The 22902-nt window shown below is 41.2% G+C and overlaps 1 protein-coding gene across 4 annotated transcripts in view; it reads right to left on the bottom strand.

The window, feature by feature from the left end:
• Positions 1–542: 542 nt before the first annotated feature.
• fhod3a (formin homology 2 domain containing 3a) overlaps positions 543–22902 on the bottom strand; it is a 39723-nt gene continuing 17363 nt past the window's right edge. Inside the window, exons 4-27 of one of the 4 annotated variants that reach the window (XM_072447654.1) lie at positions 20176–20243; positions 19632–19737; positions 17316–17410; positions 17125–17236; positions 16927–17021; positions 16708–16851; positions 16401–16633; positions 11695–11748; positions 11029–11163; positions 10771–10821; positions 9585–9802; positions 8266–8655; positions 7499–8187; positions 7269–7406; positions 6659–6817; positions 6403–6585; positions 4925–5044; positions 4311–4472; positions 4036–4226; positions 3762–3966; positions 3598–3621; positions 2641–2848; positions 1851–2015; positions 543–1758 (exon numbers count right to left, since the gene is read on the bottom strand). In XM_072447654.1, coding sequence (XP_072303755.1) covers positions 1676–1758; positions 1851–2015; positions 2641–2848; positions 3598–3621; positions 3762–3966; positions 4036–4226; positions 4311–4472; positions 4925–5044; positions 6403–6585; positions 6659–6817; positions 7269–7406; positions 7499–8187; positions 8266–8655; positions 9585–9802; positions 10771–10821; positions 11029–11163; positions 11695–11748; positions 16401–16633; positions 16708–16851; positions 16927–17021; positions 17125–17236; positions 17316–17410; positions 19632–19737; positions 20176–20243 — 4028 coding nt within the window. In that variant the 3' untranslated portion in view covers positions 543–1675. Of the gene's footprint in view, positions 1759–1850; positions 2016–2640; positions 2849–3597; positions 3622–3761; positions 3967–4035; positions 4227–4310; positions 4473–4924; positions 5045–6402; positions 6586–6658; positions 6818–7268; positions 7407–7498; positions 8188–8265; positions 8656–9584; positions 9803–10770; positions 10822–11028; positions 11164–11694; positions 11749–12493; positions 12970–16400; positions 16634–16707; positions 16852–16926; positions 17022–17124; positions 17237–17315; positions 17411–19631; positions 19738–20175; positions 20244–22902 lie in introns of those variants that run through there. The other 3 variants (XM_072447656.1, XM_072447657.1, XM_072447658.1) reach the window with 3 other exon arrangements.

Here is a 22902-nt window from a genome sequence, read left to right as displayed (position 1 = left end):
TTTCCCCAAGAGATGGCCACTGTTCCCTGCACTGGTGCACTGCTCGCACACAGTGCACTGCTCACACATAGTGCGCGCACAAGAAAATCTATGGCGCGCAGAAAATAAAATAAATAAATGTCTTAAATGTATTTGACAAAACAATACCTCATTGGCTTGTATTTAATAGGCTTGGTTTGGGTTTTAAGATACAGGATTTACAGAATTATGAATTATCCCAGAGACTTTTTTTGCATTGTCTAATTAATCCAAATTAGTTTAAAAGTAGAAGGCTGACAACTTACAGTGAATTTGAACCTTATTGTCAAAGATCCTGTACTGACTCTTGAGCTCTCCTCATTCAAAGGAAACAGCTTGTGGCTGTATCATGACCCTCCAGCAGGGGGCAGAGCAGAACCTCACTACAGCCTAACAACAGGTACAACAATTCTGTTCAAACAGAAGTCTGTTGTGGTGCTGTTTATGGCCATTAATTGATCAAAGGTTACTCTGTGGTGACACTTCCACGCTGTTTTTTTCTAATGAAACACTTTGATACAATATATTTTGTATTTATTTATTTTTTAATGCAGAAAGTGTATACACAGGTGTGTATGCAACAGGCTGCATAATGAGCACACTGTTGTGTATATGACATGTGATCCAAAATGTCCAAAATCTGTTCAAGTCAATACGAAGTACAAAGTTACCCCTATGTTCAATACAAATACAGCTGTGTCATTGGAGCAAACGAGTTCATTAAAAACTCTCAATGTATTTCATTTTAAATACAATTCACAGAATAGCGTGACCACCAGGCTATAATACAAATTTCCACAGAAATTACAAAAATAATACACAACCTGAACACTCTAAACATTCACTGCACTGTGATACAGCTACTCGCAGCTATTGCAGACATTTGTACAATGTTACAGAACTCTGGTTGTCCCTCAAACTTTAGACATTAAACAATTTAATTTTTAACTTTTTACACTTTACAATTCATGTAAAACATGTCATGTCATAATTAGTCTTTCAGTCCATTCTATCACTCACTGTGAGTACGTCAAGAATGAGTGTAAGGTGCAATATTCCAACATTTGAATACAAAAAGACTTAAAATTGCAAATAAATACTGAGAACAATTAGGCAAGTGTTCATCATACATAATGAGACAAAATATACTGACCAAAAGCAGAAAACGTAAAAGCAGATTCTGGTAAGTGGGAAGTATTTTGAGAAGGATTAAAGAACTGTGTAGTCCAAAGGCACTTTGACCAGAAACCATCATTTTTAAAAGTCTTAAATTCTAATAAACAGATATTAAGGATTTTTAAATCCTTTTCAGTGAGCCCCTTATTACGCCTTTGGAATTTGTTATATAGCCCGAAATAACCTGTAATTTGTAACACAAATTCACAGCTTAAAATAACTAAAATAAGTAGCAATAGGTTATAAATATTGTACTGACAAACCTAATTAAAGAAATGACACAGATTTCATAAATATTTCAATGACTGTACTTCATTTGACATTTTGAACATCTAAACAAAGCTTTCCCATTACATCTGCACCACTGAATGTATCATTATTCTCAGGCTGTGAAGACTATAGCAGCAGGCATAGATGTGTGCAAGCAAACCAACGGAGAAAAGGATGTGTTTGGAGAGGCCAGCAGGAGGACGGGGCCCGATCACACTGGTGGTTCTGGAGAATCCACTAATCCTAAAGCTAGAGCCTCTTCTGGGGTCAAACCACTTTTCAACGTCCGTCGCACTGAAACAAGAACACATGTAATTGTACTTAACTGTATGCATAAATATGTTGAATATAATATTTAGTAAGGGCGGGGGGAGGGTGTGTCTTACGAGATTTGCGGTTGGCCCTGGACCGCCTCCTCTCTCTGGGCTGGGCTCGTGAAGAGGGACCTTGTGTGGCCGACCTCACTATACGCTCCATTATCTCGTCAGCATCATCTTCTCCCGTGATCTGTACATCTTCAATGGGAGGGGTCGGTGCCTGCACGGTGCGGCCTGGACAGAGCATGAAAAATGATGATCACAACATTTTTATTTAGCAGTGGTGGAATGCAAAAAGATAAATGTCAAGTGTAACGTTTCATTTAATGGCTTGTAATTCTGTGCCGAAGCAGAGATGATTTCATTATTGTTCTCTGTTCTGCTGCTCTAATTTTCGATTTGTAGTGTCATTTGGCAGATGAGTTGGCAATCAATTATATACATCGCTATTATGAGTGATTTAGACAGAGGAAACCAAAACACTTTCCTTTACTAATGTAATCAGTGGAGGTGATAAGGTGGGCATCACTTACAGTAAAAATGCTGCTAAAATATTGTAAAAGAATGATTCAAAATAAAACTGAAATATGTTATGAGTTTCTACACTTTTGTGATACTTTTGACATTTCTCTGATAACACTGTCTGACACATTTCCTGTTCTGTCATTTGAATATCCTTATCAGCAAACATTTTTACCCAAGTAATGTAAATGTAACATATTCATTAAATCGTTGTCTATCTGTTATATAAATACTTTTGAAGGCAAGTACTTTATGCCCTGATTTGCACTTTCCCCCAGCACTGCTCTTATGTGAAAAGCATCTTCAGTATGTTCTTTAAGTGCAGTCTCTCACTCACCTCCGCGCCCTGGTCGAGAGCGTGTGCGTGTTCGTAGTCCCGGTACTCCACTTCCCTCCTTGTCTCCTCCACTAACGCTGTTTCTAAGCACGGCCTTCATGTGCTCGTGTTCTACTGCGTCTTCAGCGTGAGCCAGGCCTTGAGGCTGCTCACTGTCCTGACTGAGGCCGGGACCACCGTTACTGGTGCTGGAGCTGTTTCGACCACACTGGACACAGACACGCGCAGACAACAATATTAGAAGTGTATAATTCATCTAGACGTGATTCTACGACTCACACAAAACCCAGCAAAAGCTCAAGATGCAGCCAGTTGAAGAATGAGGTTTAAAGAAGAATGATAATAACAAGGGCTACGGTCATACTGCAAGTCTTGATGCTCAAGTCAGATTTGTTTGCAGAGGCGGTTCACATGGCAGATAAAATGCGACTCAAACCAGTTCTCATGTGTGAATCAAACCGCCCTGAAATGTCTGATGTAGAGAAGAAAACACCACAAAACCAGGAGCCGTGCTGTTGTCACATTTTGAGACTAAAATGAGGAAGCACCATTTGTTAATACAATCATATAGTAATTTTTTTTGTCTTAAAAAAGCAAAAGTTGATATTCTATCTAAAACTAATTCAGTTTAACTTCACTTTTGCACTTTCTAGCTTTGCTGCGGTTGTCTGGTACGCTTTGAAGGTTTATTCTGTTTAATTCCTGTCTCTTCCAATTAAAAAAAACAAATGTTCCTGTTTCATATCAGTGCAGAAGTCCGATTAATGTGACCTGTGTGTTCAGGCTGCAGCCACTATGCAAAAAATCATATTCCAATCAGATTTGTTACCACAAAAATAATCTGACTGGGGCTGTTCATGCTGTTCACATTTGACCTGCAGTGTGAACGTAGCCTTGAGTATGTTTGGTGTCTCATGCGACAGGTAATCATGCAAAAAGGCAGCACACATGTGATACCTCGATCTCCTCTTCATCATCCGACTACAGGGAAGAAACAGTGAAAACCAAGAAAATGGAAATGTAAGCAAGGGCCAAGGTGGATTTGCAGAGGAAATGTAAAAAGGTAACTCCAACACAAAGGGGTGATATTTTTAAAAACATTGGGGATGCGTGACACTCACAGGAGCAGTGACGTCCATGATCATCTTCCCTCTGGTTTTGTTGCGCTCGCGGTGGTCGGCTCTTTTCTGCTTCTGCTGCAACACGCGCTCTCTGGTAGTTCTATATTCTAGTGCAAACTCGCTCAATATTTTACTAAACCTATGAACGCTGATTTCTCTAACGCTGTAAGCAGGTTGACCAAGGAACAGCAGAAATGAATGGAACCTACAGGGGGAAAATACCATCAAAACAGCTCACAAGAAACACAACAGGGACAATTTAAACTGTTCATACCTGTTAATGATTCTGCGGTGCACTATCTTGAGGATGATTATTCTCTCTGCAGATTCTTTTAGGAAGTCAGACATCTTTTGCTTGAGCTGAGGCTTCATCTCGTGCTTGGCTATGACCTTGAGATGGTCCCATGAGGCCTTGCAACGCCGCTCCATTTGGCACAGATTCTCTTGCAGCTGATCAAAATCCACCTGAAGCAAAGCATGTCAAAATACGTCCACACTGTCCACAAATAGACCTGTAATTAGAGTTTAATGTGTAGCGCTAATGCGTACTTTTGCTATCCTTGTGATGGCGCCAATCTCGGAGTAGAGATCGGTGCTTTGCGGGAAGTTCTCCACCACGATGGCGCAGGCGTGATGCAGCAACGACTGCTTGTGCACCGTATCCTTTACTTCTGGTACCTTTTCCAAGTATGTCAGCTCAAAACCTTTTGCCTGTGAGCATAAACAACACACAATATTTGATTAAGAAATGTACACAACTGGTGAAAGGGAAACCGTGACTTAGCAATGGGATTGTTTGCAGCGTACAAATATTTAGGTTTTTACTTGTTTCTTTCAAGGTTTTACTTGTTTATTCCACACAGTATTTATTTAGTTTTATTTTACTTATTTATTTGTTATGTTTTGTCGAAATTGGTTTCAAACGGTAAAAAGTTAAATGAAAAAAGGAAGAAATGTACAAACTAGCGGTATATATAAGACCTATAACATTACAGTGGAAGTGCTAAACTAAATGATTCAATGCAGAAACTAAGAACAGGATATTGTCAGGTATTGTTAAATTACATGGTGAAAAAAGCCCTGTATTTACTATTTCAGAGACTATGCCATAGAGAGAAGGTGCATGTTCATCAGACTGTTAACATTATGAAAGTGTGACTTACATTGCTCCCATTCAGGAAGTTTCCGATTGAAAGCAGGGTGGAGAGGATGCAACGCAGAGTTTTGTTTTTCTCCAGCTGCTCCATTCCTTCTTTTAGATCCTGCAGCGGTTCAGCTACTTCCTGGGATAAAGAAACGCGCAGCCCTTATTAACCTAGTCCATCCACACACCCAACATATGACTCAGGCTGCAGTGATTGGGAGCAGGTGCAGTTTTAACTTCAACCAAAATCATCTGTGTTTGTTTGAGACCTCTAGGACCTGGGCAAAACTGTTACCGTGGTCACCAATTAGCAGTAGTAGTAGTGGTAGTAGTATAGTGATTTGATTTGATTTGATTCACTGATGAAAAAAATCGTTATCATTTCGAACGTTAGATTATACTAATTTCCGTCCATCTCAAACCACAACTATTTAAAGTGCTGGGATTGTTACTTGGTTTAATATTACACTTCCTGCTGCTGTCAGACTGTATAATAAACACTGCTAGCCCTGAACACGTGCAATACTGATTTAACCATGTGCAATACTGTCATATTCATGTGCAATACTGAATTAACCATGTGCAATACTGTCATATTCATGTGCAATACTGAATTAACCATGTGCAATACCGTCATATTCATGCGCAATTACTGTCGTACTCACAAGCAATTAAGGCCATATTCATGTGCATACAACTGATGTAAATAAGAGTGTTTTATAGTGTTTTAGTTTGTTTATTTACTTACTATTAGTATTATTTTATGTTATTATTTTATGTCTTATGCTAGCTATTTTTACCTTACTTTATTTTATTTTATTATCTTATTTTTATCTTTATCTTTTTATTTTATTTATCTATTTTATTTTCTTCTCCCTCCATTCCCTATTAAGATATGAGAGGAGTTTTGTTAATAAGAGTTTTTTGTTTTGTTTATAAGAGTTCTTCTATTAAGAGTGTTTTTTTGAAACTTCCTATAATCTGTCCTTTCCTCCTGTATCTACTGCGTTGTAACATCGAAATTTCCCCATGTGTGGACAATAAAGGAATATCTTATCTTATCTTGTCTTATTTACAGACGTCTAACATGAGGCGATTCAAGCCAATTATTTCCTGAAGAAATCTATCCAATTTAATAGATCGCAACAGACAGGCTTTACACGTTTCATTCTTTTTCCGACTCACGCATAAAAGTATAAAAGTGTACAAGTATAAAATGTGGTAAAAGTCGAGTCGAGGCGCCGTGAACAAGCATTTATTATGATGTTATGAGGTAACCATGAAGATGTTTTGTTTGTTTTCTGTGCAGCGATGTTGATACATGGACATTGCACACCTCACACAAAAGCACACATGTTCTGCATATGTGCTACAGGTGGTTTTAATGTCCAGCTGCGGAACACTTGCTGTCAAGACGTTTTAGTACGCCGTTATTATGTTTACAAGCAAACTATGTCTTTGTAAAACTTGAAATATTACAAATCTGTTTTCACAAACCTTCTCCGTTGCCTCGTAGTCCATTTTAAAGGCCCAGAGCTGGAGCCTGGCAGAGAGTTCACTGATGGATGACAAGGTGAGGAGGAACTGCTCTGCCGAACCCAGAGGCAGATCCGGGTTTGCCAGCTGGGCCTCCTGGATCCTCTGCTTCTCCTCCTCAGTGGGGATCATGGTCAGGATTTTCTGCCAGGAATGGACACAGATTCATGAAGACGACTGTTATGTCACGTAGAAAACATCGGGGTACACCACTCACCTCTATGCCTTCTTTGTTAAGAGCATATTCGTCAAAGTTTAGTATGGCTGTTTTGATTGTGCGAGGTGGGGGCAAAACTGTGAGGCCAATGTTGATGGCATTACTTCTTTTTGAGTCCAGTACAATTATTTCTGTTCGCTTTCCATCAGCTGCTGTTTTCTACAACACAAGCAAAAATAAAAAGTTTTTTTTTCAACTTATTGTTAGGGCAAAGTATGCAGTAAATTGTGTTTGGAGTAGGGATGTCACTATAATTGTGAGAAAACGATCACGATTATTCACGATAATTGAGACTGTGACCAAACAATAGTAAAATATCTAGTTTTCTTTCATTCCTGTGGTGTGACATGTTACTGTTCCTCAAGTTTGTAACCAGCTTTACAAAATCAAACTTTCTTAATAAAGTTAAATGTGAAGAAAACCACCAGATAAAAACATTCTTTACATTTTTTGGGCTTCATTTTGAAAAAAAACCTTAATTTTGTTTCTAATGGTCACAATTATTATTATTTTATTCTTACGATTATATTGTGACTATATATGTGCTCTGAATAATCACGATTATCGATTAAGCTAATAATCTTAACATCCCTTGTTTGGAGTAACTTACTTTTGTTACTGCCATTTCCTTAGACTTGGACTCAAATAGATGTTCCAGTTTACCAGTATCAACCTTTACATTATCCAGCCTGGACCAGAAAGAGTCCCCCCTCCATTTGTGGCTATAGTGAGCGTCGTTCTGATGCACCTGAAGAGCACAGGAATTAGCGGGTTTAGTTTATACATCGTCATCGTACACAACAGCAACAAAGATGTATTAAACAAAAGAACGCTGCACACCTCACTCCAGAAGAGCCTTATGGTTTTCTTCTTCTTGTTGAAGAGGGGCTGCTCTGCATTTGGGGGCACAGGAGCTGGGGCACTGAACAACGGAGGTGGAGGAGGCCTCATCATTCCCAGCAGAGGAGGGGCCGGCGGAGCACAGCCCAGTATGGGTGGAGGCGGGGGAAAGCGTAGAATGAAAGGTAGGGGAGGCGGTGGAGGGGGCATGTCCCCACAGCCACCCATCAACGCAGCGTCCAGGACATTCTTGTCATCGTCCTCAGTCAAGTCGGTGAAGCTGATGTCGCCGATGCACAGCTCACGGGGGCTGGCCAGCAGCTGGTCCCAGATAGTGTCCGATTCCTTTTTGGGTGGGGGTGGTGGAGGGGGAGGCGGCTCATCCATTGTCTCTTGTAGTAAGTGAGATGAACCCAAGTCCTTCACTAAGTTCCCAAAACGCTCAGCAAATTGTCGAATGCTGCCACGCTCAGACTGCTCTAGTCTGTTGTCGCTGTCCTGAGCCTCTTCAACATGACTGTCAGCGTCGCCACGGCCATCCTCATCCTCCTCTTCGCCCTTTTCCCGTCCCAACGCCTCTTCCTCCTCATCGCTGGCCTTTTTGTTATGAGAGTAAAGCATATCCAGCATGAAAAGTTTGCTGTCGAGAAGTTTGTTGCAAGGCTCCTTCACTTCTGGCTCCTTAAAGCCTAGAAGAGAAAAATTGTGAATACACAGAATGGCAAGGGACCATAAAAGAAGCATTGTTGATCGTTTTGAACACCAACCATCGTCGTTGCTGGCTCTCTCCTCTCTCTCCAAAGTGCTGCTGGCTGAGGAGATGCTGGAGGCGGAGCAGTTGTCCTTTTCGTTCACTTCCTCATTCTGCCGCTCTTTGTCGCTGAGGATCCCGGAGTCCTCCCCCGGGTCCTGCGTCTCCGGCTGTGGCTCGTGCTCACACTCCTCCCTTACCTCTACATCTTCTTTCTTCTCTTCTTCTGCAGCCTCCTCCTGCTCTACCTCCTCTTGTTCTGGTTCTGGCTGCACCTCCACCAGCTTCTCTTCGTCCCCCCGACCGTCCTCCTCCTCTCCTTTCTGCTCCTCCTCTTCTTCTTCAGTTGGGGCCTCGGGTTCTTCTGCCTCGGCTTCTACTCTGGCACTATGGTCATCGTCTTCACCTTCAAAACAGACAGGAATTTTCAGGATTGACTTAATTTAGCATAACACAGTGGACAGATATAACTTAAAGAAACTAAACGATTGCTGTCTGATAAACATGTATGTCACTTGTGTAAGATCAAAAGTACTTCAAACGTTTTTTTGATTTAAATGGTGCTTCTGTACGATCATGTAACACCATCTTTTCAACATTAGCACATGATGAAAAACAAAAATACAAGCCGACATACTAAAATCAACAATGCTACGGACATAGAAAGGTGGGTTGTCACCGGCAGGAAATGAACAGGAAATGAAGAATTAAGTTCCTGTTTATGTCAAAACACACAGGGGTTGACGGTACACACAGGTGAGTGCAGTACAGTCTGTGTAGTGATGCAGGCGGGGTTAAAATAACATGACACTGTGGCCCCTGCACACTGGTCTGTTTGAGCTGCAGTACCTTCGCTCGTGGCTCCACATGCACTCAGGTCCAACACAAGGCTGTTTACTTACGCAAGATGTTTGGCATCGCCTCTTAAAAGCTCTTTCAAATACACACTTGACCCTTTCACCCACATCGCCTATTGGTGGAGAAGTCGACAGCGGTTCCCGCCCATATATATTTTCACCATTTTATTTTCTGAAAGCCCGATATCTTATGACATCATCTTTTGATTCAAATTCTTTCAAGTTACAATTTGGAAATGTGGAAACCCCTTGAGTGCAAACCATTTATGGCATGAATTGAGATATATTTTTGTAATATAACCACTTGATATCGTAACAAAAGCCACACATTGGGACACATATTAGTACATTTCAATATATATAGATTCTGAAACTTACTGTGATTTCACATACTGTGCATGACACTATCCACTGAGAAGATTATGAGAAGAGAGAGAAACATTGAAGGCTAATGCTTGTAATGGTATGAGTATCCTACCAGTGTCTTCGAGGGGGGTGAAGGGGGCGGGTGCTTCTGTCTCGATGTCCGCATCTCCCTCGTCCTGGGAGGTGAAGGATGATGGGGTGCTGCTGCGTGATGATGCGGGCCAGGCCTCCGACGGTTCAAAGGTCAGGTCAAAGTTAGGATGAGTTCTTGATGGCTTAACGCGATCCCTCTCAAACTCCTCTGCCGCGACCCGCTCCACGTTTTTGAACCTGAGTTTGGAAGAAAAAAACAACAGAGAAAAAATGTTGGTCTTGCAAAATAACAAAACAAAGACCATTTTGAATTTGACCTATTTTAGCAAAATAGAAGCAACCAATGAGTGAAGTAAAACGCTGAAACTAAAGTAAATCAAATTCCATGTCAGCTCTCCATACTTGTTCTTTCTCTTCTGTCCTCTTCTGTCGTCCCATCTCTCTGATTCACCCAAAGCACTTAAACTGCCTGCATTGAACTTTGCCAAGATTGTGAGCACCGAGTCGACCCTCTGGCTGTATTTTCTTAAACCCCTCCTCTTTTTCATCCAAACTTAAATGTGTGGTGCTTCTGTTCCGAGATCATTAGCAGCAGACCACTTCAGAGACCTGAGAAATATGATACTCGCTGCTTGAACAAGCTTTTTTGGGGATATTGTACTGGTTTTATAGTCATTATCATAAATTAAACCAACATGTCCTATGTAAAAACACTTTTAAAAGTATTAAAAGTATAGGTCTACACACACATACACAAAGGACAACTAACTTTTCATGAATAGCATTTCTATCTCAAAAGTAGATGTGAATTGTGAGTTTTAATCATCATAATAGCTTGTTGAAATGTATTATATTGTGTTTAATATAAAAAAGACGTATTTGTTAAAGGTATTGGAAGTAAGAAGAGTATTTTCCCATGTAAAACTATGCTGTTTGGATTCATTTGCATATGAATTGAACGTATAAAGCTTGACCAATTCTGATTTAGAACGTGAATACAAACAAGGCTTTGGCAGATCCTTGGAGAGGAGAGCTCATAGCAGAACAAATATAGTCGATTCAGTATCCTCTCAGTTTGGCAGCAGTGGGACCCTTTTTAACCTGAAAACAATTAGCCTATTACAGCGGTTCCTAAACCTCGCAGTGAAATGTTCTGCCCCTGGGTATAAATGCGGGTGTTGTTTGGATTCAGTTCACACACTCACCTCTCCTCTCGTGCAAGTCGGGCCTCTTCCATTTTATCCACATAGTCGCGGCTGTACGAAACACAACAACAGAAATATTCTTAAAACAATAATCAGACCGTAAGATAAATAAAGTGTGTCTTTATTGACTTGACAGGGTGACACTTGTGCAATAGTTGTGCTGTAGACATTAGGGCGCACAGTTTAGAGCTGCCACAAAGCACCGCATGTTGGCCTTTGTGAAATTTATTGCGCTATGGAGCTATTTATACAAGTCACCTGTGCTTGTTCCTCTCCTCTCGCTCGATCCTCTGCAGGCGCTCCTCTCTCTCCACGCGTCTCCTCTCTCTCTCGGCCGCCAGAGACTCCTGGTGCTGGCGGTACGATGACGACAGCAGGCCTCCCAAAGCCGGCCTTTGAAAAATACAAACAAATTCTCACAAATTACTGCATATAACCTCATGTGGACCGTATGATGTTTCGTGTGAACTTTGTGTTTTGTTTGAATTCATTCATCCCTCTGAAATATATACAAGGTCAGGTCCATAGGCATTTAACAGTTTTAATACTTTAGAACAAATGATTTGGAGGCAATGACTAATATAGGAACCCACAGAAATCCCCAAGAACTGTGTTTTCTTCTTTATAGTGTTGTTTCAGACCTATACAGCAGATTACTTATATGTTTCTTTTTACTAATGTCCTACTTTTGACCCCTGAAACCGAGGTGTCCTGATGTTGAGCTGTCATTCCTGAAAACATAGTCTGAGTAATTGATGCACACAAGTTGAGGGTCTGCACTTATATAACTGTAGCTGTAATGCTTTTTAAATTTGCAAAACATATTTATCGACTTAACTGTAAGCATGAAATTGTTGTTTATAACTTCAATATTTATTCATTTATTATGCATACAGCTTTTTTGTCTTTGTTGCTTTGACCGACCTTGTGGGTGTAGGTGGGGTGCTCACAGAGGGGTAAGACGTAAAACCACCATTCCTGGAGAAGAGAGGAATAGATGAAAGTGAGTGACCCCTGACCTAAAGGTCGCTGTTTTGGCGAGGTGGTCAGCGTGGCGTCAAGCAAACGAGACACCTTGTTACGTAAGAGGAATGCTGTTAGAGCAACACGAGAGTAAGTCTAATTAGCAACAGGAGGGATATTTATAAGTAAATGTTGGCGGACCTTTCCTGGTAAAGATGTCATCATGTGAAAGATGTTTTGAATAAATATAGTGCACAGAGTGTGATGCTAAAGTATGCGTAAGTGTAAGTTTTCACTCATAGTTTTTATAAAATGGAACGAGTAAGAAACATGTGTTTTTAGGATACATTTTCTTAAATATACAACATTTTAAGCCACAGATCAAGATCTCATCAATTACACTCGAAGTAAAAAAGCAATTAAAACATGCAAAGTTTTATGGGATTGATCAAACTGGATTGCAGGAGTGAAAAGAAAGGATATAAGAGAAAATACACAGGTAGATCCTAAACTCAAGGCACAGAACATTGCACTGGGAGTTTTGCAGTGAACGTTAAAAGAAGCAGCATTCAAGAATAATTTGGAAAGAAAAACGCAAGTGATGAAGGCAGACAGGGGAAGAGTTGATAATTTAAGAAAGTGGTGAAAGTGAATCCATTATCCAACATGGTGCGCACAGACAGGAAGTGGATCAAAAAGAAAAGTGTGATGTTAAAGCGAGGAATCCTTTGAGAGAAGAAGCTTTGGGAGTCCATCTGACCTGGGAGGCGTGGTTTTGGGTGAATCTTCTTTCGGTTTGCCCGGCGACGGCTCCTCGTCGAGGTCGTAGGAGAAGAGGTGAAAGGGTGAGTGGGGAGTGTACAGGAGGCGGTCAGGAGACGGCCGGTTGGTGCCTCTCTGTGGCGGACTGACCTCCTTAGCGGCTGGGACAGTTACTGTAGACTTCTTCCGGGCCAGTAGGGTGGCCAGTACAGAGGGCTGAGCTGCTGGACTGAGGGGGGACTTGGTGACAGAGGGAGAACTTGGAGAAGATGCAGTTGATGATGATTCTGGTTCATTGGAGATGCTTTGTACTTCCTCTTTTATACAGTTTTTCCTGGAAGTGATTGAGATGGACTGAAAAGTTGTTTGGACTATAGATGGAATACGTCTGACCAGGATGGGAAAAAGCAATGCAGCATGGGAGAAAAAACAAATCAAATCAATTATAATTTTGTTCATGTTCATTATTATCTGTATTTGATGCTAAACACAACATTGACTTGCATAGTGACAGTTGACTCATCTATTAATACAGTGCAAAGTACACTTTTCTACTTGTTTATGTCCTTGATTTTCAAGTTAGTATGTAAGGAAGAGTATAGTTACTTTAGTAGTTGTATATTTTAAGTTGACTTATTACTTCCTATACCTGAGCAAAGTCTCACTACACACTGTTTGAGCCACTTCCTGCTCATCTGAGTCTGACTCAGTGACCGGAGACTCCTCTTCCTCCTCATCCTCACCTTCTTCCTCTCTAAAGACACACAGGAAGGAAGAGTAGAAAATAGACGCACAAAGAAAGGTGGTTTCAAGTAAAAACGTTGTGAAACATAATAAGCATGGAAAATATGGAAAATACAGAACGCTAAACAAAAAGAAGGAAAAGGATTAAAGATCGAAACAGAGGGAAATTAGTAAAGCCTGAAAGAATGAAGTGAAGCACACACAGACAGAGGAGAGACATTGGGATGGGGTGAATAAAGACACTCCTATCCTCTGAAACTGGCTAATGTTCAGTCTATTAGTGTCATGGAAGTCCAGCACAAGAATAAAACTAAAAAGTCTTCCCACTCTACATTTAATGCTAAGGATGTTTCTCTACGAACTGAACCATTTGTGCCTCGCCATCGGAATTGTCGGACCAAGTCGGCCTCGGTGAAACTGAGAAAAACAGCATTTTACTTTTTTTTCCCCAAATTTGTGATTTTCGTTTTTTTGCAGAATGTGCTAGTTGAAGATATGGACCAGCCATTCGATGTATCAGATAACAGTATTTGCAGCATTAAAAGCATAAATAAAGCCGTTTAAAATGTGGTGTTTTCGGGCGCTCTCTGGACGTGCAGAGGGGGTGTGACCGCATTTCCATATGAACAGCTGCGCTATTGTAGTCAGCCAATGGGCTGAGCCGCCAGCCGCATGGCTACTTGATAAGCAGCAACACAGGGACACGCAACACACGCTGTGTAAAATCAGTTGAAAAATGGATCCTTCTGCTATCGCTTCGGAGCTTAACAGAGGTTGTTACAGCTCCACGCTTTTGGATTATTTCTGCGAAAAGTCCGCTTATCCAGATGACTATCTAAGTTCTGAATCTGAAGATGAGGTCACAGATGAAGAGTGCGATTTCATCCAGCTGGAAAATATCCCTAGTCTACGGCTGACCTTAGATGAGGAGGAAGATGGGTTTTGGACAGAGGAAGGAGCGCCCGGTCACGCCGAAGAGCTGCAGCGTGAAATAACAGACGCTATAGCCACGGTTACTTTTGCAGGAGAGAACGAAGAGTTGGAAAAGATCCGTAACTTTGACTGCAAATGTTACTCAAGAAGAAAAGAAAATTCTCTACTCTCAAGCAAATCGTGTAGCGGGAAACTCACTCCAGAACTCATGTACAAGCTACGGAGCGACTCATTAGCAGCAGAAAGAGAGTGGCAGGATATGAGGATTATCGGACATATGGAAGCAAACAGACGTTCTGTCATCACTTCTGAGCTGACGACGTCCACGAAAAAGCCCCAGAAGAAGCGCAAGTTTGCCCGGACAAGCTTTTTCATAGGAGGCACGGAAGTCTGCAGAAGTACTTTCCTGTTCCTCATGGCGTAAGTAATGATTAATATTAAATACGCCTGTTTTAGTGTGCTGTTGTGGTCGTGTTTGTGTTGTGAGTGCCTGTTTTGTTGAGCCATCACAAGCTAGCTAGCCACGTAGCGCCGCTAGCCCCGGCCGTACCCGCTCTTCCGCGTTTTAAGTCTTAAATACGACGTAAACGTCAGAATGTGAATAATGCAGAATAAATGGCATCACAAACACGCTTGAAAGTTATGTTTTGGTGTGCTGTTGTGGTCGTGTTTGTGTTGTGAGTGCCTGTTTTGTTGAGCCATCACAAGCTAGCTAGCCACGTAGCGCCGCTAGCCCCGGCCGTACCCGCTCCTCCGCGTTTTAAGTCTTAAATACGACGTAATCGTCAGAATGTGAATAATGCAGAATAAATGGCATCACAAACACGCTTGAAAGTTACGTTTTGGTGTGCTGTTGGAATATCAGCTACTACGCACTACAGCTGTTCTGCCTCCGGTTGACAATCTCCATGTCCTGGTCCCACCTGGATTGAACATTGACAGGCAGACCTACCTGCATGAAAAAATCAGGCCTTTCTGTGCTGACGAGGCAAAAGACATCACATGCCCAGCGCCGAGAGTCACAGCACAGAAGACGAATGTGCAAAAGAGGCTGCGGACGTAATTGGACTCTGATGGTGTACCTATGATGTCTATTATCTCATATGTTGCAGTTCGTATACCTGGCTCTGGCATCTGTTTATAAGAGTTCTTCTATTGAGGGTGTTTTTTAAACTTCCTATAAATTATCTGTCCTTTCCCCCTGTATCTACTGCGTTGTAACATTAAAGGCTCTTATCTTATCTTTTGTTGTTTGTGTTGAATCATTCAGTGCACCATTGTTGGTGAATCACCTGTGAATTATGTTTATCGACAAATGCAATGAACCCTATTCTCATTCTGATTCTTTGATTCTATTCAGGGCCTTTTGTAATCCAAGTATTTCCATTTTAATACAGTAACTTCTAATTCTGATTCAAGTCCAGTTACCATCAATAACAACACTCCTCTTGAGTCTTGAGTGACAGCTGTAGGGGGAGGTGGTGTCAGTGTGACAGGGGGGAGGGCTTATCTCAATGAGATGCAAATGAGCCCCCCTGTGACTCTGGGCTCACTCCGGTGAGAAACTTTGGAAGCCGTTTTCTCAGTGAATGGGTTTGAGAGTTGTTTACATTCAAATGACCACAACTTACTCAAATATTATCAGATCTACATGAGTGAGACATCATTGGAAAGCTTTGAATTCACACTTTCAGAATCTGTGAATAACTCAAAATGTCTCCGGGTAGACATGTAACTGGGTTTCATACGGCCGGGCACATTTCATTCTAGTTAAACGGTAGTTGTAAAAAGTAACCTAAAGTAACGGTAAACCTAAATGTTACCTTAGCATTGTTAAAATAAATAAAGACATGAAATCTTATATAAAAAGTAACATTCATCCAGGGTAACCAGACGTGTGGAGGAACACAACAATGAAAAAAGCCAACACTTTTTCATCTTATGCTTGTTTGCATAAGGCTAAAATCAGAAGAGTAAATGTTTTAGTTTGTGTTTACAGTGAAACCAGTGCTAAATGTCCCATGTTACAGCACAGAGGGGAGGGCAGTGGTTGTAACTGACTGCATTAAAGCGAACAAAGTAAGTGTGAGACCTTTTCTGGGTCAAATTTAATGGACTTACATAGACGGTAGAGACCCGGAAAGTGCTCTGGTGCAGAGTTCAAGTACAGGACAGTCAAAGTTCTGGAAGCACTTATCATTTTACGATTGAATACGTCCTTGTCTCACCTGTCACTCATGTCCTCTCTCCTGTGCCCGCTGAGAGGAGGAAGGCTGGCTCTCTGGGGGGAGGCTGGGCTGCAGGGGGAGGCGTGTCCAGAGCGGTTCAGAGACGCTCTCCGACTCCTCCGTCTCTGTAAACCAGGCCTCTTCTCTCCCACTTCTAAACTGGGCCTGCGTCTGTCTCGCCGTCCTGCAGGTGGAGGCTGGGCATCGTCCCCATCTTCATGCCGCAGAGTCATCTGGTGATAGAAGGCCACGGCATTAGTCTGGGAATCAGACACTGTAAAAATGCGCGCTGAAAACCATTTTCAACCTCATAGATATTGAGCTGCTCCACTAAGTCCAGATCTGTGCCCTTGCGAGCCAAATGCCTCTGGGTCACAGTCTCCATTCCCTGTTCCTCCAAACTATCAACCATGTCATAGAAGGAGTCCTGATCCGGCAATGCTGCGAGAGTCTGAAATTGAAGTACAGCACATTAGCAATCAAGTTGACATGACCACTGTATTATTGAAATGATTATTGTCAATACCTTGTTGATAAGACTCATGGCGTACACCAGTAGCTCTGTATCCACACCATCTTTTTCATGCAAAATCTCCATACAATTTGACCATGGTTTACTTCCTGTATGTATGGATAAATATAATCAAGTCATTTCAAAACATTCGTGGTTTAAGACACATAGTTTGCCACCACATTCCGCTTCAGGGTCCTGAGTATTCAGTACCTCTCTGAGTGTCCACGGAGGTAATGGCCTCTATGAGCAGTGGGGCGTTGGACTCAGAGTACTCCACAAACACCAGTAACAACTTCAAGGTTGTCTTCACCACTAAACGAAACTGAGGGAGAAAAGCACAAAGTGACTTAAAATATCCTGTGTGTGGTTTGTTTGAGGTTTTATAGCACACAAAGCTCTACCTTAGAGCCAACCAGCGTGTAGAGCCACTCAATTGTGTCTGTGTGACCAATGACACCGTTCATCCCGTCCACATACAGCATGATCTGTCCCAGCGCTGAGAAAAGGGGCGAAGACCGAGAGCTAATTTAGAAAGATGACTAAACACACAAAACCATTGCACTAAATGACAACTGTGCAGCAACTGTGGATGTGTTTACAGCTATAAATAACAGGGAAAGTCCTCTGGGGCTGAGGTTTTGCCTCTGCTTCAAACTGTAAACAAAGACACAGTTTGGAACGGTGGCCCTTTCTGAGAGTTGGGGATATTATTTTTGTTTTTAGTTTGATTTTTGTTGTTAGTATTGGTATGAATTCAGGTTTACTCAGTCATTGGTGGTAACTAAATAGTAAAAAGTAATTCTATTCTTGTTGCAAGACAAAATAAATAAATAAAAGCCACCCACTATCAATATGTGAAAAAGTAATAATCACCAAAAATATATAATAATAAATTAAAAAATACTACTAATACTACTACTAATAATAATCATAAACAAAAATATAGCCGCAAGCGGCAATGATCGGCCCTCGCCACGCCGCCGCCACGCCGCCGCCACACCGCCGCCACGCCGCAAGAGGAGGGGGCGCTAACGCGCCCCAATTGTCCTTTTATTACGCCTACTGCTGAATCTGTGACGCTGTCACATCTTCTCCCCTTTGTTTTACCATCAAAAAGCAATTTTATTTTGAATTCTTGGCAAAATGTGCGGCTTTGCCGCACAGACACCGTGACTCTTTGAATGAAAATGTGGATAACTTTTGATGGTCTTGAAGATGAGTCTCACCAAATTTCAGGTTAATAGGGCTGACGCCCTGGGAGGAGTTTGTGAAAGTCTAAAGTGTAAACATGTTCTGGCCCCATTGGAATAACATGGGAGGTTTCGGTCATCGTTACGGCAACGCCATAACAATTATGACATGGGTCTCATTGACTTTTTTGATGGGGATGCTAAAATTGAGTTGTGTGTCAAATTTCATATAATTTCGCAAAACTAAACATTTAACCTCCATATAAAATCTGTAGGGGGCGCTGTGGCGCCAAATGAATTTATTTCACTTCAAGTAGGTTTAGGGCAAAGAGTTTAACAACTGATTCTAATTTGACGCAATTCGGACTTTATCTGCGCAAACGGCAGAAATTTTAAATATGGGAGATTTCTGAAATTCTAGCTACAGTTTGCGGCTTCGCCGCACAGAGACCGTGAGAGGTATCAATGTAATTTGGATAACTTTTGATGTCCCACTCCTCAGTAGCATTTTCACCAAATTTCAGCTTTTTAGGGCCAACGCCCTGGGAGGAGTTCGTAAAAGTACGACGTTTGGAAAAACTCCGAAGTCATGTTTAGCCATTTTTGAAGCAATATGGCCGACATTTGGTTGGGCGGACGGCGTTGCCGTAATAATATTTTTTACTTCTCTTGTCACCATCTACCTCTGCGCCAAATTTCATGATTCTACGATCAGATTTTTTTTGGGTCATTTCCCATCTCTCAATGCATTTTTGGTACATTTGGGGGCGCTGACGCGCCAATTTTTTTAATTTTAGAAAAGGGAAATAGCCAGAATGTAGAGAGGCACGATTTTTAGAGGCGTGCAAATTTTTGTGACTTTTCGTCAATGTTCACTGGGTGAAAAATAGGGGGGTTGGTCCCGAGAAGAAGAAGAAGAAGAAAGAAAGAAAGAAAGAAAGAATAATATTCCGATGCGAAAACAATGTTTCCCATTTTTCAAATATCATAAACTATACATTTTCGGAAAGCGCTCGCGCTTTCCTACCTCATGGTGTGGGTCCCTGGTCACTGACGGGTACTTTCGATAATTTTGAGTGGGCTCCGCCCACTTTGTGTTTTTGGCCCTCTATACAGTAATAATGTTCAATTTTTGCATTACATGCTTATATGCACGGAACATGCAAGAGATGGGGAACGTATTCGTGAGCTACTTAGCGCAAATGAGTGCTTTATATTAGTGCGAACTTTTGCACGGGCTTCGCCCGTTTACAACGGTAATGTTCCATTTTCCTACAACTAATTAGTATGCACGGGGCGTGCATGAGTGGAGGAGTGCGTTAGTGAGTGCTTGGAAGTGGGCGAGCGTATCGCGCTCGATTTCGTGCGCACTACGTGCGCACTTTCGCAGCCGTGCTTCGCACGGCCTTACGAGATTAATAGGCCTCTCGCCAGCTTGTGGCGCTCGGGCCTAATAAAACAAATATTGTATTTATTCATTGTGGGTAGTCCCTACAAGACAAATACAATGAAAATACAGTGTCATACCTCTGAGGATGTAGTTCTGGTAGTTCTGGTCGGCCTCTGCTCCCACTTTGATTAAACATGTCAGACCCTCAGCAATCACAAACTCATGCACCAGGTCTTTGTCATCCTTAAAACAATACCAAACAGTATATGTCATTACAGAGTGATTTTTTTCATTAACATTTAACATTTGGTGATTGTTAACCATGTGGTGGCAGCAATGTGCAGTTTTTGTTAACAGCTATAGTTCAATTTAACATGACTACATTTCTTTCTCACTACAATATGTTTTCTCTTCTCTTCTTCACATGTTGTTGTTGTTGCTCTGAACACTGATTTTACACACAGTATATTCTCAGTTGTGTTTTTATTTTGCTTTAGTATAATACAGTAGCTAGATTTTGAAATGTGACACAAAAACAACTGCCAACGCCCACACAAGAGGTCACACAGAAATGCCACGTTGATGGACATCCCTGTCATCATGGAAGCACACAGCAGTCAAAGCTGTCCGACACACAGAGTAGCATCAGTTACTGCACCGCAACAAGTGAGAGAATGTTACCTGAAAAATCTGCTTCAGGGAGAAAAGCGCTCGTCTCAAGTCACGGCCATTGGAGTTATACAGCTTTTCTGTAAGACACAAATACCATTACTCTTATTATACACTTTGTATTACTTAAATCTGTGTATATTACAGCCTTAATAACTTTTCTGATGAAGGGCCCATCATCTGCTTGTCTCCATGGAGATGCTATTGTTTTCTCTGGAATGTTCCACAATGTGGCATTGAACTTATCTATCTCCTTGAGGCAACTGCTGCTGTGATTTTGGGAATTACAAAAATAAATTTAATTTAATTGATGCTATCACACAAAATTAGAAGTCAGCTCTGTGGCAAGGCAATCCCACATCTGTACAACAGTAAGATACATTTTTTTAAGAAATAAAAAAATCTGCAATTCAATAAATGTCAGATAAGTTTAATGCCACATGGTGGGACATTCCAGGCAGAGCAATATCATATTCATGGACATGAGAAAGTGGCATAGTGCATCTTTAAACAAAGTAGGGAAACATAATCAAGGTGAAATCTACTACTGATGAAAAAGGGGTAAACAAGAATGAAATATTAAAGATTAGGTAATATACATTTTCTTTCCTGAATTTGCACTTTTGCAGTTGTTTTGTACATTTGGAAATGGAAGCAGACTGGACGCAAATGTATTTGGAAACGCAATCACCTGCAGCAGGCACTTGATCGCACTTTCAGCTGCGACACTGTATGACGCATAAATGTTCACACACACACAAATGTATGTGCACGCTCTCTCAGACGCACACACAAATGTACGTGCACGCTCTCTCAGACGTACACACAAATGTACATGCACGCTCTCTCTCTCACACACACACAGTAACAGTGATTAGAGCTGTATAGGAATGTTAATGAGCGGCTGGCTGGGCTTCAACAGTGAGGTATTCAGGTCACGACACGGAAAGATCTCATAAACCACTGCACCAGATATGAGCCCTATTATTCCAATGCAGGGACACAGACGTATGAATAATCATTCTCTGTCATTTGAATGTCATTGTTTATTGTTAAGCCCGTGCATCATATGTGGCCCAGAATTACATAACAGAAATACACAACGACAATGACATAATGTGAATGCGTAATGTCATTGATCCGCAGTGGACTACAATCTGATTAGCAACCGATTCAGAAACAAACCAATACAATGTAGTAGCCTTGATAGATGCCAAAAACAAAACACATAAGTGCAATAACAGTGGCATTTTAGTGGCCCTTTTGTGCATGTAAACTGTTGTTCCTTTGAGTGGGTCAGCAGTGGGTTCTGACCTCCTGCATGCACAAATCCCTTGTTTGCATGTTACGGACAAATCCTTTAGCTGGTGGACAGGAGGTTATACTGTAGGTGAGGGCAGCACAGGACAGCAGCAAACCCCCTGATGAGAGCTAGAGCTCGTTCAGCACTGTCAGGCCTAGAGAGAAAAGCCCAAATCTAACCCCAGACCAAGGTTAAAACGATAACTACTATTCCCTAAAAACTCATTTGCCAAGCTCTCTCCATCTGTGCAGCCCTCAGTGAGATCATCAAAGAAAAAACAAATCAGTTCTACAATATTTTGGTTTTGCATGAGGGCAGGACGGAAAAGACTATAAACACAGCCATTCCTTTTACTTTTAAAACTAGTCAAACAGAAAGATACAAAACTAGCTATTCCTATTACAGCAACATCCAGTTCTTGCTATTGTCTCTGTTAAAGCAAACGCCTCCCTGGAAATGAGGTGTCCTCTTGATGCAGGGAACACTTACCAGCTCCATTCAGGGTCACGGTCATGGGCTTGTCACAATAACCTTTACAGTCATGTCTGCTCAGTGTCAGCAGCTTGTCAGCACGGATAAGACTCACATGCATAAAAATAAAGAGTAGGTATATCCTAATGGTCCTAAATAATAGTAAACAATGGCTTAAGCGATTATTAAATTGTAATCAAACTTGTCTAAGAACTGTGATCCATTAAGCAAGCATTATCAGTGGTGTTTTAGTTAAAGCCAGATGCATTTATATAGAAACAATAATCAGGTTATCTTCATGTGTCCCACCAAAGGACACAGGGTTGTTTAATAGACGTGTTTCTATAGCATACAGTTGGTTTCAGAAGAAAATAGACCGTATAGACTTGAGTTCACGTGTGAGCTCAAGTGTAACACAGGGATTCCCCATGCAGCCTGTGCTTAGACCCACTGCTGCTGTGCTCCTGCCATAATGAGATTAGCCTTCAGCTCGGACTAATCCAACATTTACTGAACCTTCCTCATTTATAAACAACATTGCAACATCAGGCAGTACATTTTAATGAAAAAAAAAGTTCATTCTCACATCCAATAAAAGGCAGCTAGCAGATGTTTATTCGATCTTGTGACAGACACTGTTCATTTAGGACAATAATTGGTACAATTAGAATATAGTAAAAGTTAGAGCTGTCATTAACAATTATTTTAGTAGTCGACTGGTCAAACAATTATTTATATAGAACAATGAGACATTTTAAATCCAATAGCAACCAAATAAGGTGACTGAATAGAGTTTCTTTACAAACAACGTGAATCAAAATCTGAAATGTTTTATTCTTTTTTGCAATTAATAATAAGTAATAGTATTAGACAGTACAGTACAGTACTTTTTACTTTTGTTAATACTGCAAATTATACCAAATCATTTTTCCTTCTATTTTGGAAAATCTTTTGTTTGATCTTTT

Source organism: Eucyclogobius newberryi, unplaced genomic scaffold, assembly GCF_026437365.1.
Source record: "Eucyclogobius newberryi isolate DKJ021-1_F unplaced genomic scaffold, fEucNew1.0.hap1 SCAF_16, whole genome shotgun sequence".
NCBI classification, from domain to species: Eukaryota; Metazoa; Chordata; class Actinopteri; order Gobiiformes; family Gobiidae; genus Eucyclogobius; species Eucyclogobius newberryi.
This window is presented reverse-complemented; position numbering and strand designations above follow the sequence as displayed.